General features: G+C 40.3%; 1 protein-coding gene across 2 annotated transcripts in view; it reads right to left on the bottom strand.

The window, feature by feature from the left end:
- Positions 1–15,068, bottom strand: part of thada (THADA armadillo repeat containing) — an 83,510-nt gene that overhangs the window by 29,998 nt on the left and 38,444 nt on the right. For both annotated transcript variants that reach the window (XM_086121523.1, XM_086121522.1), the window contains exons 28-29: positions 13,810–13,941; positions 5,392–5,560 (exon numbers count right to left, since the gene is read on the bottom strand). In XM_086121523.1, coding sequence (XP_085977649.1) covers positions 5,392–5,560; positions 13,810–13,941 — 301 coding nt within the window. The remainder of the gene's footprint in view (positions 1–5,391; positions 5,561–13,809; positions 13,942–15,068) is intronic.

The following is a 15,068-nucleotide window of genomic DNA, read 5'->3' as shown; positions in this document are numbered from 1 at the left end:
ATAGCACTTTGTCAAATTGGGCCTTCATCTCGTTTTGGAAAAGAGCTCTTTATATGCTGTATTATTTACCATCTCATCTACGACTTCAAATTCAACGACACAATACATCGTAATTATCCTAAAACAGTGCTAACGATGGTGATGCGTTATTTCATGCTATCGTGATGTATTGCTGAAATGTATGAACACATTTCATACATAAAATAGAATGCTCAAATTTCGTGACAGTGTGTGATGCCCTCGTGGTTGGGAGTGTTCAAAGGCAAGAACGCTGGCTAACTAGCTGACTGGCTGGGTGGCTGACTGGCTGGGGTGTGTATTCTGGGCCTTGGTAAGTATACTCTTTAGGTCTGGGCCATGGCCACAGACAAATAGGAAGCCATTCATTACACTATGCAAGGAAGGCAACGTGGGGAAAAACCAGGCTGACCACGTAGCACTGAGCCTGGTCTTCCCCTTCTGTTCTCCTGCAGCCTCCACACCAAGGCAACACCCACTGGTGCACAAAAACAGCCTGCAGAGTACTTGGACCCTCTTTCTTCTGCTGTCATTGTATAAAGGTCTTTTCTCTTTCAAGGAGCCAGTGTCAAACGGAATCCCAAACTAAATATGGAACCATTCAAATGCTCTCCAATATTGAAAATGTCGGGGATGGCTAATGTCTTGCAAGCTACAGTGGACACAAACCTGTTCAAATACAAGGCTTTTGTGATGGAAATAAATAAATACATAGATGATACCAAGATATGATGAACCATTTGAAAAACATTTTCACTATGAATGAAACCGGACGCAGCTTGGCTATTCTGATGAAGTGTTTACCTGACAGTTGTTCGGATTGGCAAGAGGAATGAACCACCCCTGTGAATCTGAATGAAATTCCATTTGGATTTGACCTTTGTATTCAGACTGAGGTGTTTATATGGAGCATTTTCATTCCGTTTGGTAAACCCGGCTATTGATGTCTGTTCTGATCGAACAACATATGACAGACACTTGGTCAGAAAAAAAATTTTTTGTAAACGGTCACGAATGAGCAATGCCACTTACTAATGCAATTTGGAGAACCTCTGAACTTTTGAATCTTAGTCCTAAATATTTTGAGTCCTATTTTGCCACCATGCTTGATCTAAATCATAAATGAACTAAAACGCATGTTTCATCTTTGTATTGTGTGCCCGTCAGAAATTCACCAGTCACCAAGTAAGGTAAAATTGATCTCTTCAGGCTGGGACTATCATCACACAAATCACACAGGACTTTTCCCCTTCAGCACACGTAATTCAATTTTGTTATCAATCGCACAACATCTATAGGACACATTCATCATAGACGGACCCCACAAAATGGTGGAATTGACCTGATTCAAAACAAAATGGTCAACATCCTGTATATTTACTGTACTTTTTTTTGTATGAGTTCTTCAGATTTTATTTGTACATTTAGTCATGTTAGACCTGTAAACTAAATTTCAATTATTTGTCCTAATCAGTGATGCCGGTAACGCAATACTCAATGTTCGGTGCTATTACGAGTACAGTATCTCGTAATCTCATGTGTTACTATACAGCAGTGGTCACCAAACTACGGCCCGCGGGCCAGATCCGGCCCGTCTTCACATTTGGTCCGGCCCCCTGAACAATACCAGAGAGTCTTTTGATTTATTTTTCATCTATGTATATTTGTATTTTATCATAAAATTTGACTTTTGCAATAAAATATTCCTTAGTTATGAACTATTTTCATGATTAACCATTAGCTAGTAACAATTTCATAAACACAGAGTATAACGTGACATTTGTTCCATCCTTCTGCGGTCTGTGCCGTTATCTGACAACCCCAGAAAAAAAAATCCTAAACCCGTCCCTCTAAAAGAGAACGTAATCATGGCGAAAAGGTGAGGTAAGAGAAAAAAATTATTATATAAATATATTATATAAAAATTATTATTCAGAATACAGGGAATTTAACCCAAAATGGTTAAATGATTTTTTTTTTTCAATGCAAAGAAAAGATTGTCTGTCTCATCTGTCAGTGGCGGTATTCAAAGAACACAATCTGCGGAGACACTATGAATCCGGTCACAACATCAAGTACGATTTTTTGCATGGGCAAATGAGAGCAGACAAACTGTCAACGCTAAAAAGAGGAACGTTAGCTCAGCAAAATACATTTGTACGCCAAGCTCAGCTGAACCAGCCATCTGTTTGGGCTAGCTTTCGGTTTGCTCAACTGATAGCAAGCAGCGGTAAGGAGAGTTTGTCAAGAAATGCATGAATGCTGTCGCAGAGGTGGTGTGTCCCGAGAAGAAAGACGTCTTTAATACCGCGAGTGTATCAAAAAAAGTTATTTGATTTTGTGTGGGTTTCTGGGAAACAATACATTTTTACGTCTAGGTACTCTTGCAGTCACACTTTTGCTGTTACAAACTGACCCCGGCCCCCCCATCAGAGAAGCGTGGCCCTCACAGGAAAAAGTTTGGGGACCACTGCTAAAGATAATGCTTTATTAATTATTATTGTTAACTTTAGAATAGCTATCTTCTGGAAAGCCAATAGCAAACAATTACCACTAGGCTGCAGAAGTGAGTGACATGAAATGCAAGTCGTCGATCACCGCACCAAATTCAGCCATGGTCTGGTACATGCATGGTTTACACATGCAGGAAACATAAGAGTTAAATAAGAAATAAAAGTGGAAAACACCTCCTTTTTATTTACCAACAGGCAAACAACAAACAAACAGATCATGTTTTCAGCACAGTGAAATATCACATATACATGCCAATGAAGAACTACAGACGTAGTCTCTACAGCTTCATGACAATGAAGATGAAAATACTAAAGTTGGTTGACGACAATGTGTTATCTATCTTTAAAAAAAAAAAAAAAAAAAGACACCAAATTTGAATAAACATTTGGAGTCTCAGTCCGGTATATTAAAGCTTCCCAAACAGGTTGAGTGAAGTAGAGTTGCAATTAATGCCAAGCTCCGGACCTGCACTATCTCTCGAGCAGAACAGAGAGCGAGAACGCGCTGATCAGCGAGTGATGGGCATTTACCAATCGTAGCACAACATGGGACCTGCCAAACTATGTGGCAAGATGAACAGAAATCCGGACATGCCAGCCTTTATGTGTCGTGGTCGGGAAGCGCCCCAGATGCCTGACAACCAATCGTTGAGGATGTCACATTACACGGGCTATGACTCAACTCAACTTTGTTTATAGACCACTTTAAAAACAACCATCGCTGCATACAAATTACTATATATGGAGTAAAAATCTGACATAAAAACAACTGGTGCTTCTTTGTTTACATATTTGAAAAGTATTGCAACTCATAAGAAGCAGTGTCACAGGAAGGCACATGTTCAACGTGTTTTATCTGGCTTAGTCCAGATTAGAAAGTTGTACGTTTTTTAAGAGAGAATGCAGCCTCTTTGTTACTCCTTAAAAAATGATGTACAGAACGTAACTGCTACCAAAGGGAGGAGAAAAACAGGATACCTGATATTTAATACAATTACACCAACACACTACAATGTCCATGTCTTGCCAATTGCACTCTTTATATCAGAAAAAATGACATCTGAGTCTCTTAAAAAGTACTACAGAAAGTGATAAAATGGTCAAATCTGTGGCGAACTGAGGCTCCAAAAGGCCGGAAAAATGCAGTTTTTGCAAATGAGATCATCTAATATAACTGATATATTTGACACGTCTGTGTTTCATCAATTGAACATGTGCCCATTATTAAAGGTAAATAATGTGTATTAATTAGGGGGAAAAAAAACACGTTGCACACTTTTCTCCAGTAACTTACAATACAAAGTACTTGTATGTGTGTATTTCTGTATGTGAATCTGTGCTGCAAAGAGCCTTAATCCGTATTTTGGCCTGGTAAAAATAGTGGTGGTGGAAGTGAGCTCCATTCAGACTCTGTTATCAGCCTGCCTTGCGGTCCCTCCGACTGCCGCAACCACAGACTGAACCACATGATGCAGTGAGCATGCATGGACATGCGCACACAAACGCACTTGTGCTCAAGCAAATAATTGTGTGTCAATTTATGGCTTGGTCCAGTAAAACATATGCGCTAAGGCATAAATCGGCATTCACATAAAACCTAAAAAAGCCAATTAGGCAAAAAACAATTTAAAAAAAGGGTGGGGGGACTAATAAAGCAGGAAAAAAGAGATTTGGAAAGCCTTACTGTTCTCTGTAAAAAACAACATCCCCGGTTTGCTGTTTTCATATGAACCACCAAGCAACTGTGCGTGTGTGTGTGTATATATATATATATATATATATATATACACACACACACCTCCGAAGGTGCCGGAAAATGACAGAGCGAAGATCCTGTGGGACTTCCAGATCCAGACTGACAAGATGGTAATGGCGAACCAACCAGATATCGTGATCATAGATAAAGGGCAGAGGAAAGCCGTTGTAGTGGATGTAGCGGTCCCAAGTGATGGAAACATCAGAAAGAAAGAACACGAGAAACTCGAGAAATACCAAGGGCTCAGACAGGAGCTGGAGAGAGCCTGGAAGGTAAAGGTGACAGTCGTGCCTGTGGTGGTCGGAGCACTCGGGGCAGTGACCCCCAAACTAGATGAGTGGTTGCAAGAGATCCCGGGAACAACATCGGACATCTCAGTCCAGAAATGTGCAGTGCTGGGAACAGCAAGGATACTGCGCAGAACCCTCAAGCTTCCTGGCCTCTGGTAGAGGACCCGAGCTGAATGAGGGACGGACACCACCCGAGGGGGGGTGAGACGAGGATTTTTTTATTTATTATTATATATATATATATATATATGTGTGTGTGTGTGTGTATATATCTAAAGTGAAGCAGACTCTGTGCCGATCCGCCATGGTGAATGAAGAGGGAGCTGACACGAAAGGTGAAACTCTCAATTTCCAGGTCAAGCTATGTTCCTACCCTCACCTCGGGTAACAAGCTGTGTGACCGAAAGAATAACATCCCAGACCCCAAAAAAATCTATATTGAAAATACTTTTGAACCCTAAGATTCTGCAAATCAGTGAATCCATGGGTGCTGAGCCGCAAGTGCACGCTGTACATTCTTTATGGCTGTATTTTGTTTTATGATTGTGCTATTCTGAAATGCCTTATAGTTTCTCTCATTCAGAATAAATGTGATTGATTGAGTCTGATCACTTATGTTTCCTTTCAATAATGGTGAATATCATACAAATTCTGCCTTGGTATGTAAACCTATGGGCACAATTATGTTTCTTCAAAAAAAACAAAAAACAATTGTATATTAGCCATGTGCATTCAGAAGGTTAGAGAAGGTCAACGTAGGGTAAAATTTTGCTAAAATGCTCTGTAACTCATTTGTGCATCGACATAAGCATACCTGTAGCAGGGTTCCATGGATGTAATTGTGTTGGATTTTGGGTCCAGGGTCTTGAGGAAGCTCTTGAAGCAAAGAATGCGCAGTTGACGAGACCTGGGTGATCAGCACAAAAGGAACGAGGGCTCGAGCTGCCATCTCTCTGGTCCGATACACTGCTGAACGGCCACATCTGCACGACAAACAATCACACGCAGGTCATGGTCCCTAAATTGTATGAACAGGAGTGTAAGCATTGAAATGGAGACCTTACAGCTTTTTGTGTTATGCAATATTCGGCATTTGCTGTTAGGTTGGCTCATTGTAATTATTCATTTATATTTATTAAAAAAAAAACTCTTATGATAAGAAAGCATCAACCACTCTCAGGACATTATGTTTTCACTTGCCTATCTGTTGATGTGTTATTCTGTTTGTCTCTGTGAAGCATGGTATAAAATGAACCCGGTCAGCTATTAAGACATTTAGTAGAAGGATGTAGAATGGTCTAATGAAGATGGTGGAGCTAATTCGTTGAAAAAAAACACAAAATACATTGTGTCAGACTGGCGTTGGTAGGGTCTGTATCGCTCGCTATTCATTTAAACCCCGGTATTTTATGTGGGACGCACATTGCCAGTTTGAAAACATGCCACAGAATTTATTACATTAGGACGGTTGGTTTCTTTTTCCTTATGCAACATCTGCATCTTTACTTTCTGAGTTTCTCACCCCCTTTCTCTTCAACCCATGAAGACCCAAAATGGTCTAAGCTCCCCTAATCAAGTAATTACCTAAAAAGCCCGGAAAATGTGTTTTGGCCAAAGGCGGCATTCTTCCTTTCGTACTTTTCTCTCAAGCACATGTTAAAGTATTTACCATATGCTTCTAGGGAAAATGTGACTAGTCACCCTGACTGCAAATTAACCTTGTTTAAATGCTTATAATCTTTCCTCCTATCGTGAAAAAATATCGTTGCCGACAGAAAAAGACATGATCAAGACTACAAGTTTGGTCAGGGTGTCCAAACTAATAAATACAGTGGTGCTTGGAATGGCAGCCGAACGAGTAAGTCCACAAAAACACATAGAGACTGGTTGGGTGAAGTTCCACTGATTCTGTTTATAACCTTTATGAGCAGAAATTTCTCAGTGTAGCCGAGGCGTTGAGGGGATCTCCGGCTTGGTGACCTCAGTATTTATGACATCTCTTTTTCTGCTTGGTGTGGTTCTGCTGCTTCATCAAGCTGTGATCTCCAACTCTCACTGGTGCGGTTCGCAGCCAAGTGTGAAGCAGGTGGGAGGAGAATAAGCACCTCCAGCTCTGAGACCATGACCAATCGGAGAAGGGTGGCCTTTCCTCTCACGGACTCTCTGCCTCCTCAAACCTCGACCTGTTGCTGGGATTGTGGAAGTCTTCGTAGTATTCTTCCAACCGACTAACAACATCTCGAGTCAAGGTCAGCAGCACTCCATCCCCGCTATTAAAACTCATTCAGTACCAGCCAATTCTGGACCAAGTCTGAAAAGACGTTTAAAAACGTCTTTGGGAGTGAATGAGTTAACAGTCTTAAAGGTGCGCTGCTTCACCCCTCATAAGACGCCGGATGGAGGACCAAAAGGACCTCAAAGCCATCGTGAAGTCTTTTTCAATGGACGCACCAAACTCCTACTACACCTGACGTTTTACAGAGGTGACCACCAAATCTGCATTCTGCTTCCGCAATTGTAATTTGCTCTAGTGTTTTTCAAAAAGAGTACCGATAAAATACAGTTAAAGTATCAGATTGATAAGTGGCATCGTGAAGAATAATAGTATCGTTAAAATCTTTGTGATACCCATGCGTAGTTAGCAGTCTTCTCCTGTTAATGGTTACTAGTCCTGATTTTTCAAATATTATCAGAAATGTGACTTATCTGCCGCTATGGGGGCAATGATTAGTGACTTTGGTGCAGTCGTGTATGCCATGTTAGCAGCGCTAACTAGCCTGGCGTAGCTGATGAAGCAGCCCGCACTGTCAGGCCCTCTTAAAAACATGGTCAACAAACGCGATTATGTCACAAGAATCCAAATCTTGTCAGCTGATCACAAGCCACGATACTCACATCTGAAGTAACTAATAACTACTCGGTCGCTATACTCTAGAACATTTATGACTTACCCGTAACATCGGAACATTTGACAAGTGTCCCTTAAGAAAATATGGATGAGTCCAAACAATTGGCATCTCTGTATATAACAACTTCTTAAAAGTTTTGTTTTTCAGATGAGAGGCAAATTTCTTTGAATCTCTCTACAATGTTTTTATTGTAATTGTTATAGATATAGTCAGAATATGTGTGACTATTGCAGCTGTGAAAAAGCAGGAGCGATAAAGCTCATTATCTTCGGCAGCCCAAACTCAACAACAGCACTGTGTTCAGGAATCAATGTGACAAAAACAATGATGTTTTGGGGGGGGGGGTTCTTTTTTTTAACAAGAGGGGAAAAAATGCATTTTTTCCTGTTTTTAAGTTACAGACTGCCCTGTGTAATCCGCACCTCCGAGTCAGGGTGAACTGAAGTGGCCTCGTCTACCAGATTGCATAACTGTTATCCTCGCTAGTGCGAGGCCTTTTACAACCAAGTGTTTTTTTGTTATGTATCACACATTAAGGGCAGTGTTTCAGTCCCAGATTTTGTCTTTAAAAAAAAAAATCCAGGCCACAGAAGATAAAGCACCCTACTGCTCTGCTTCAACCTACTGCATAAAGAGCCAACGTTAACAGGGGGGCACACACTTTAAATGGGTATTTATGTTTCTCAGGTTGTTTCCATGATTTTGTCTGTGATTGTATTAAAATTTGTGTCTAAAAAAAGGCTGGCTTGGCAGGGCAAAAATCAGTGGAAGTCTGGGAGCTATGTCAAGCGGCAATAAATCATCACAAAGGAATGCAGAGATCAGAAGGAAAGCTAACTATTTTTGCAATAGGAAATGTCAGATGTGGATAGAAGCGCAGTTGTATCTTCAAACGTTTTTAACGAATCACATTCTGCCAGAGGACTGAATAAACAACAGTCATGTTGATAAACAATATGAGGTCATTCAGACCAAGAAGTTCATGGTCAACCATTTCTGATTGCGCACGCAAGCACGTACACACAGGCACGCACACACACAAACCAGGCTGAAATCATCACACTAACAGATTTCAAACACAAGTAACTCATTTTACTGTATAGGCCTTTAAACATCTATCCATGTACTTGCACGCGAGGCAGACACAGACACACCTTTGACTGTTCCTGATTTTGGACCCGACCCCTTGCCATTATTTCTGGCGCACATGTTAACTATCTTTTGTACCGGTAATTTGTTCCAATGAAACGCTGGTGAAAGGAAATGACAGTTTGGTCGTGTGTAATTTTAGCAACCGAGCTGTGCCCAATGGTATGAAGGCTGTTGACTGGCATGGGTGAGTCTCATCTGGGCTTCATTTGAAGAAAACTGGTCAAATGGTTTCCTGCGGAGACTTTTCAGCATGTTGTTGGACAAACAAGCTCAAGCACTCAAATGTGTCACTAGGGAATGAACCCAAGTTAGGAAGTGGAGTGGTGACTCACTTCAAATGAGAGGGCTCCATTTGGTCATTCACACATTCATTTGGATTCTTGAAAGTGAGACAAATGCATCAAAACACCGTCACAGCCTCTATTTACTTTCTCAAAAAAGAAATAAGTAAAACGGAACTAAACTCCCTTCAGCTTTATAATCAAACATGTACGGTATACGGTACGTGTCTCCATGCAAATCAATTAATTACAAAATAATTACTTGTGTAGAATGTATTGTATTATTTTTATTGGCGTTTATGATTGTTATTATATGTTTTTCTATTGTTATACTAGTTATTTTTCCTCGAAACATTGGAAGACAGAAACTTCAACCAAGATTGTTTTTTATATTTCCATGCGTATTTCAAATGAAACTATTTTATAGAAGTTGAATTTGTTTTCACTGTATTTTGAGTTCAAACACGTCATGATGTGTCACCATGTACTGTCAGTCTTGACATAAGCCGGTATTACAATGACATGTGGGTGGATAAGAAACAAACAAAAAAAAAAAGAACGTTTAACTTTGGAAAATATACAGTGTGTGGCCATTACAGAGCCGTCTGAATAGAGATGAGAAATGTGATGGGAGTATGGTAAAAGAAAGAAGGGAGGAGAGATTTCTGGGCTCTTATCATAACTCATGGAGCTCTGACACTTTGCCATGACATGAGAACCAGGGAGAGAAAATTACAGACGTCGGTGGAGATAAGACACTTGTTACCAGTTGTTCAGTCCTTGAAATATGAGAGACCATCAATCCTAAAGAGAAATACATGAATCTCCATATTGTTGTCGTTTTTTTTCTTGACAGAGACATGATCATTCGACATGTAAATATGAGATGCAAAATGGAAATAGGAAAAACATTCTGCAGGTGGAGGGAGTGAAAGTTATTCATATCATGGGGCATGTTCGCACAGGCCTGATGAAGCGTGTTTGAGAAATGGTAGGGAGGTAGAGACAACTAAGACCGGGGCCAATTAAGTTGGGACGGATGCTAATTTTAACATCTTCAAGATGTGGTCTTCATTTAGGGTGGATACATTCACCGCATAACTTCTGACAGTCAAGCGGCCCGTCAGGATCCTGCTGTCAAGGAGAGGAAAACTATGATATGGATAAATGTCTGGAAAATAAAAAATAAAAAACAACGGTATAGATTTGGAAGAAAAAAAAGCTATTACGGAAAAGGGTATTTATTCATGAGAAAGGCTTATGAGTAACTGTTTATTGTTACAGACCTGCTGGTCTACAGTCACAGTAACAAGTATTGGGATGCAGATGAGTGGCAAACCAAGATAAATCTAAATTTAAACTCCAATATCTTTTAAGATAAGATTTCACCGGATTGTAGAAGCTCCAACAAGTAATCGGTGGATATTCATGACATCTGAGTTTTTAAAAAGACACGATCATAAAACGGCAGTGTGGAATCTATTGTCGCACTTTGGTTTCTCCAGATTAAATTATGTTTACTGACAAAAGTTTAATTGAACAAATATTGATGAATGGAGTCAATATGGGTGGTTCTACCAGCAAGGTGAACCGCTGGGTTTGTAAACCACCCGGGAGTTGGGAATAATCATAATGTGTAAGAACAAAGAGAATCACTTTTGGCAGGCCTCAGAAATTGGTGTTGTTTTTTTCGCTCATCATTGACTCATCTCATGTTGTAGGTTTTATTCCAGCAGCCATTAACCAGACAATCATTTTGGTTTCGAGTGACTCATGTTGTATTGAGAAATAACTCGTCTTTGTGGATGCATAACATGGGTTTTGCAAGACATCTTGATCTCATCTGCAAATATACATGTCGGCTGCATTGTTAAAATAGAGCACGCGGGAGTTTTTTTTTAACTCATACTGCTTTAGACGGTACCGTGTGATGTTTTTGTTTTTTTATATTGTTGTGTACAGGGCGGAAGCGTAGTCCTATTCAATTCATGAACAAATGACTTTATATGTTGCATTTGGGATGATGCAGGATTATCTGTCAAAACGTCATTTGTCAAAATTTGGATTCGTTTCTGGATTGCTAAACGCAAGACGGGGGGTTGATTTCCAGGTCGGGTCTGATTTGCAGGTGCAGTCGATGAACATGTCTGAATAATATTTGCAGACTTCTCCATCTCAGGAATGTCGAAAATGAAGGTTAGAAACACAGTTTCCCATTCGCCTGAAAGCTTGACTCCCCAGTAAACAGAGTGGAGTCCAGATAAAACCCGTCACATCTAATCACTCAGTCTGACATTAGACAGCACAAACAACAAAACTTTTTAAAAACAAAAACTTCCAACTAAGGCCATGTTCACAAATACGTGGATATTTTCAAAGCATAAAAAGCATTTTCCTGGCACGAGGTAAAAGGATCTACACTCCTCTCCAAAGGTATTGGAACAGTAAGTTCCTTTATTTAATTTCTGCCGACTAAAAATATTTGGGTTTGATATCAACACAAGAGAGGCTTTTCATTCCAGGCACAATCTGGATCTTATATACAATTTAGAGGAGATCAAACAACACATTTGTAGATGAGCAAATAATTGCAAATCATTGGCAATAACCAGGTGACGTTGCCAAATTTCTGCAGAATTGCTTTTTTGGTGATACTTTTTCAGCTTGCCTCTTTCTGTCGGTTGTTTTAGGGCATGGGTGTCAAACTCCTTTTTGTCACAGGCCACTTTGGAGTTGCGTCTTCCCTCGGAGGGCCATTATGACAGTGTAAGCAAATAAAAGTTTAATCATCTCATCATATTATTATTTGTACGCAACAAATTATACACATACACATATTATTGCAAAGATTTTTTTTTTCACTTGACTTCCGCTGTAAATTGTCAGACAAAGTCTTTCTGTAGACTTATGAGTTCATTTTGTTGATGCCCTGGTGCTAAATTAGGAATGATGTTAAGTGAGTCCATGCCAGAAGGAGCCCAAACTGTAAAATGACTTAGTACAGGAGAAGTGAACTAATCTCTTTTCGTCAATGGACGCTACAGCTTCGTGTTTGCTTTCAAAACTTAGCTTGTAGCAGACGTGTGCACATTTTCAGCATGACGTCTCTGATCCACTGGTGAAAGGACACTTTGATCCTCTCCTCTTTCATCTAGAACTGCTTCAGACAACAAAGTGTATGCAGAAAAGTGGTGAAGATTGCACGACTGTCTGTGTCCTATGTGTTGTGTTGTGTTATTTTTGTTATTTTGACTTCAAAATGGCACCGCGAGAGTGGCTGCCTTTCCAGCAGCTCCTATATTTTGTTGTTCTACTTCTTCCTATCATAACTTTGCTGCTGTGAATCGGGAATTTCTCCATTGCGAGACTAATAAAGGTTTTCTTATCTTCTTACCTCCGCTGTGTTTCAAAGATGATCTTGGAATACATGTATTCTGATTTTTGGAGTATGACTGTGTTAGTCATGAATGGGTAACTCACATAGCTGTGAAGGCACTGAAAGGTACATACAGGTTTCGGAGAAACATATGCCGTTATCCAATCGTCTTTTTCATGGATGCCCCTGACAACAATGGTAAACATGACCCTGTCCCAGTTTTTTTTTTTTTTTTTTTTGATGTTCACCAGAATGTCTCAACTACATTGGAATCGGATTTGTATTTAAGTGAATGCTGGGATTTTTTTTAATGCACCACTGTTAATGATAAATATCAATATTTGTGAACGCAAGCCCAAAACACAACACACTGCATGCATTGTTTTGTTTTTTGTGCCCATGTGAACAAATGCCTTAAGACTGTCACAATATTATTGTTAACATGAAAAAAAATGTTATATGTTTAATTTTTAGCTTCATCATTGCAGTTAAAACCAGATAGATTAAATAAAAACAACTGATCTTATGGGAATACAACTTTGTGTATAATTTGCAGGGCAACCAGTGCAAAGCAAAAGAAAATAGATGAGCCGATGTACGTTTAGACTACATGTGTTTTGTCTTCATGATTGTATGTTTCCATACTTAGAAAAGCTGTACAGCTGAGTAGAACTGTTTGAGAAGTTTATCGTGGTTGAGCGAGCAGGTGTGTGACCCTCTTCATGTGATACGGCATTCCAGTTGCCGGCAAGCCACATTCTCATTGATAGTGATGACAATAGGGAGGAGCTACGGATGGAACATTAAGTTGGCGACTGAGTCAGCCCACGCAGATCTCAGACTTACTCAAGGGCACTTCAACTCTTACGTTGGCAGGTAGACTGGAACAAAAACCAAGCATTAGACTGTACTGTCAGATGATATCGTGTTATAGCGCACGCAGGCATACACACACAAACGCTTCAAAATCATCAACAGTTCATGTAATTAAGTTTTGTTCTAAAAAACAAACAAACAAACAAACAAACATGCACCTCATATTTGATTGCATGTACTAATGTCATATGGAAGGGATACATTACTGGATTTGACAACTTTTTTCTGCTTTCTAAGTTCCTCATTAAACATCAACTCCGGCATCCAAAACATGCTGACATGTGTCATTCACTTGTTGCCGACAAACCCAAGTGCCACGCTTGACACTTGAGCTGGAAAACACATGCAAGGATATGTGGCACATAGGCAAGTAACCATTTTGGCTTCAAAAAAAAAAAAAAAGCTTTGCTGGAATTTTCTAAAAGATTGAGATGATATGCTGTCCAAAGAAAAAACAAAAAAGGCAGTCATTCAACTAAGCCACTGCCACCAACGGGCATGTGATGCTTCTCTGTCTCTCACTGATATGACGACCAGAAAAAAAAAAAGAAAACCATGTGGAGTTTATGTTCGCTTTTCACTGTACTACAGCAGGAGAACCACGCTTGGATATGAGTGTGCTCTTGCCTCCTCCTTACCTGATGATGAAAGGCATGAATGGGGCAAGTCCCAGAGGTGAAGAGGAGCCATCCATTGGAGACGGGTAAATTCGGCTGAGCACCAGCAGAAGCAGGAAGAGACTGGGATGCAGCTTCACTTGACCACTGTCACTAAAATACATGGATACAGTTACGTTTCATATTTGTTTGTTTGTTTTCTAATATTGTTTACATCGTTGTCGTCTCTCGTAAATCGAAATCTAAAAGAATTCAGATACAGGCCTTGAATTGGGAATTGGGCAACTGGACAGAGACCGAGCTTGTTAAAATTGAGCACAAGGCTGAAGCATCATTAAGATTCTAAATCAAGAGAGGGGGATTTGCCACCATCTACTCCAGGGGTGCCAGATACGTCGATCGACCAGTACCTCGTGGACTTGTCCCAAGTCGATCGCGAAGGGGTCTAGCGGGGAAAAAAAACTAACAACCCCCCCCCCAAAACATTTGTGTGTCTGTGTACATGTTATTAATGATATACTTTTGTATTCATGCACACTGCACCCTCAGCATCTTATCAGTCTCCTTTTCACAAAAAGTATATTCAAAATAAAATCTAATAAAATAGCAGGTCACCTTTAACCTAAGGTGGAGTGTGACCTGCATCACCGGAAGCTGTTCGTGGTCAGTGGCCTGCAATTGCAGCTTGAACTGTTGCGCTATATCTTGTATTGTTATTGTTATTCTCACTCAGAGTTTGTTTCATGTACAATTCACCGAGGGCACTGGCAAAGAATGGGAATCTGGAAAGCCGGGAGAAGCATTTTAAAATGGTACACATGAGCTACGATAGTTAAAACGCTGCAAAAGTGCGTCCCATGCCTCCGCGTCAGGTCTCTGCTAAGGTCGGCAATGATCTTCTTTTCACAAACTTTTGTGTCTACTTTACTTTTCTGTTTCGTTCATCTTAGGGGCCGTTATGGGCATTGCTCAGCAGGGCATGCTTGTCTAAGTGCTTGCGTACGCGCGCGCGTGCGGTAACAGATCGATCGCGGAAGGTTTGGTTAATCGAAAAGTAGATCTTCAAAAAGGCTTGGGCGCCCTTCCTGTAGATGATGTGGGGGAAGTCAGAGAGTTGACATTGGGGTCTGTGGGAAATCCATGAAAGTTTAAACAACCAGTCAAGGGAGTGAGGGGGATTGGGAAAGAGTCCTCAATTAATTGGATTTAAAGTAAGATAAAGCTGCCTGGAGAGCTGTTAGATGATTCAAATGCTTTTAAAAGGGGAGTTTTGTCCAAGC

The sequence above is a fragment of the Hippocampus guttulatus genome, chromosome 10 (genome assembly GCF_054856545.1).
Source record: "Hippocampus guttulatus isolate MCC_2025c chromosome 10, RoL_Hgut_1.0, whole genome shotgun sequence".
Classification (NCBI taxonomy): domain Eukaryota; kingdom Metazoa; phylum Chordata; class Actinopteri; order Syngnathiformes; family Syngnathidae; genus Hippocampus; species Hippocampus guttulatus.
The sequence above is the reverse complement of the archived record's forward strand: the minus strand, read 5'-3'. Positions and strand labels throughout refer to the sequence as shown.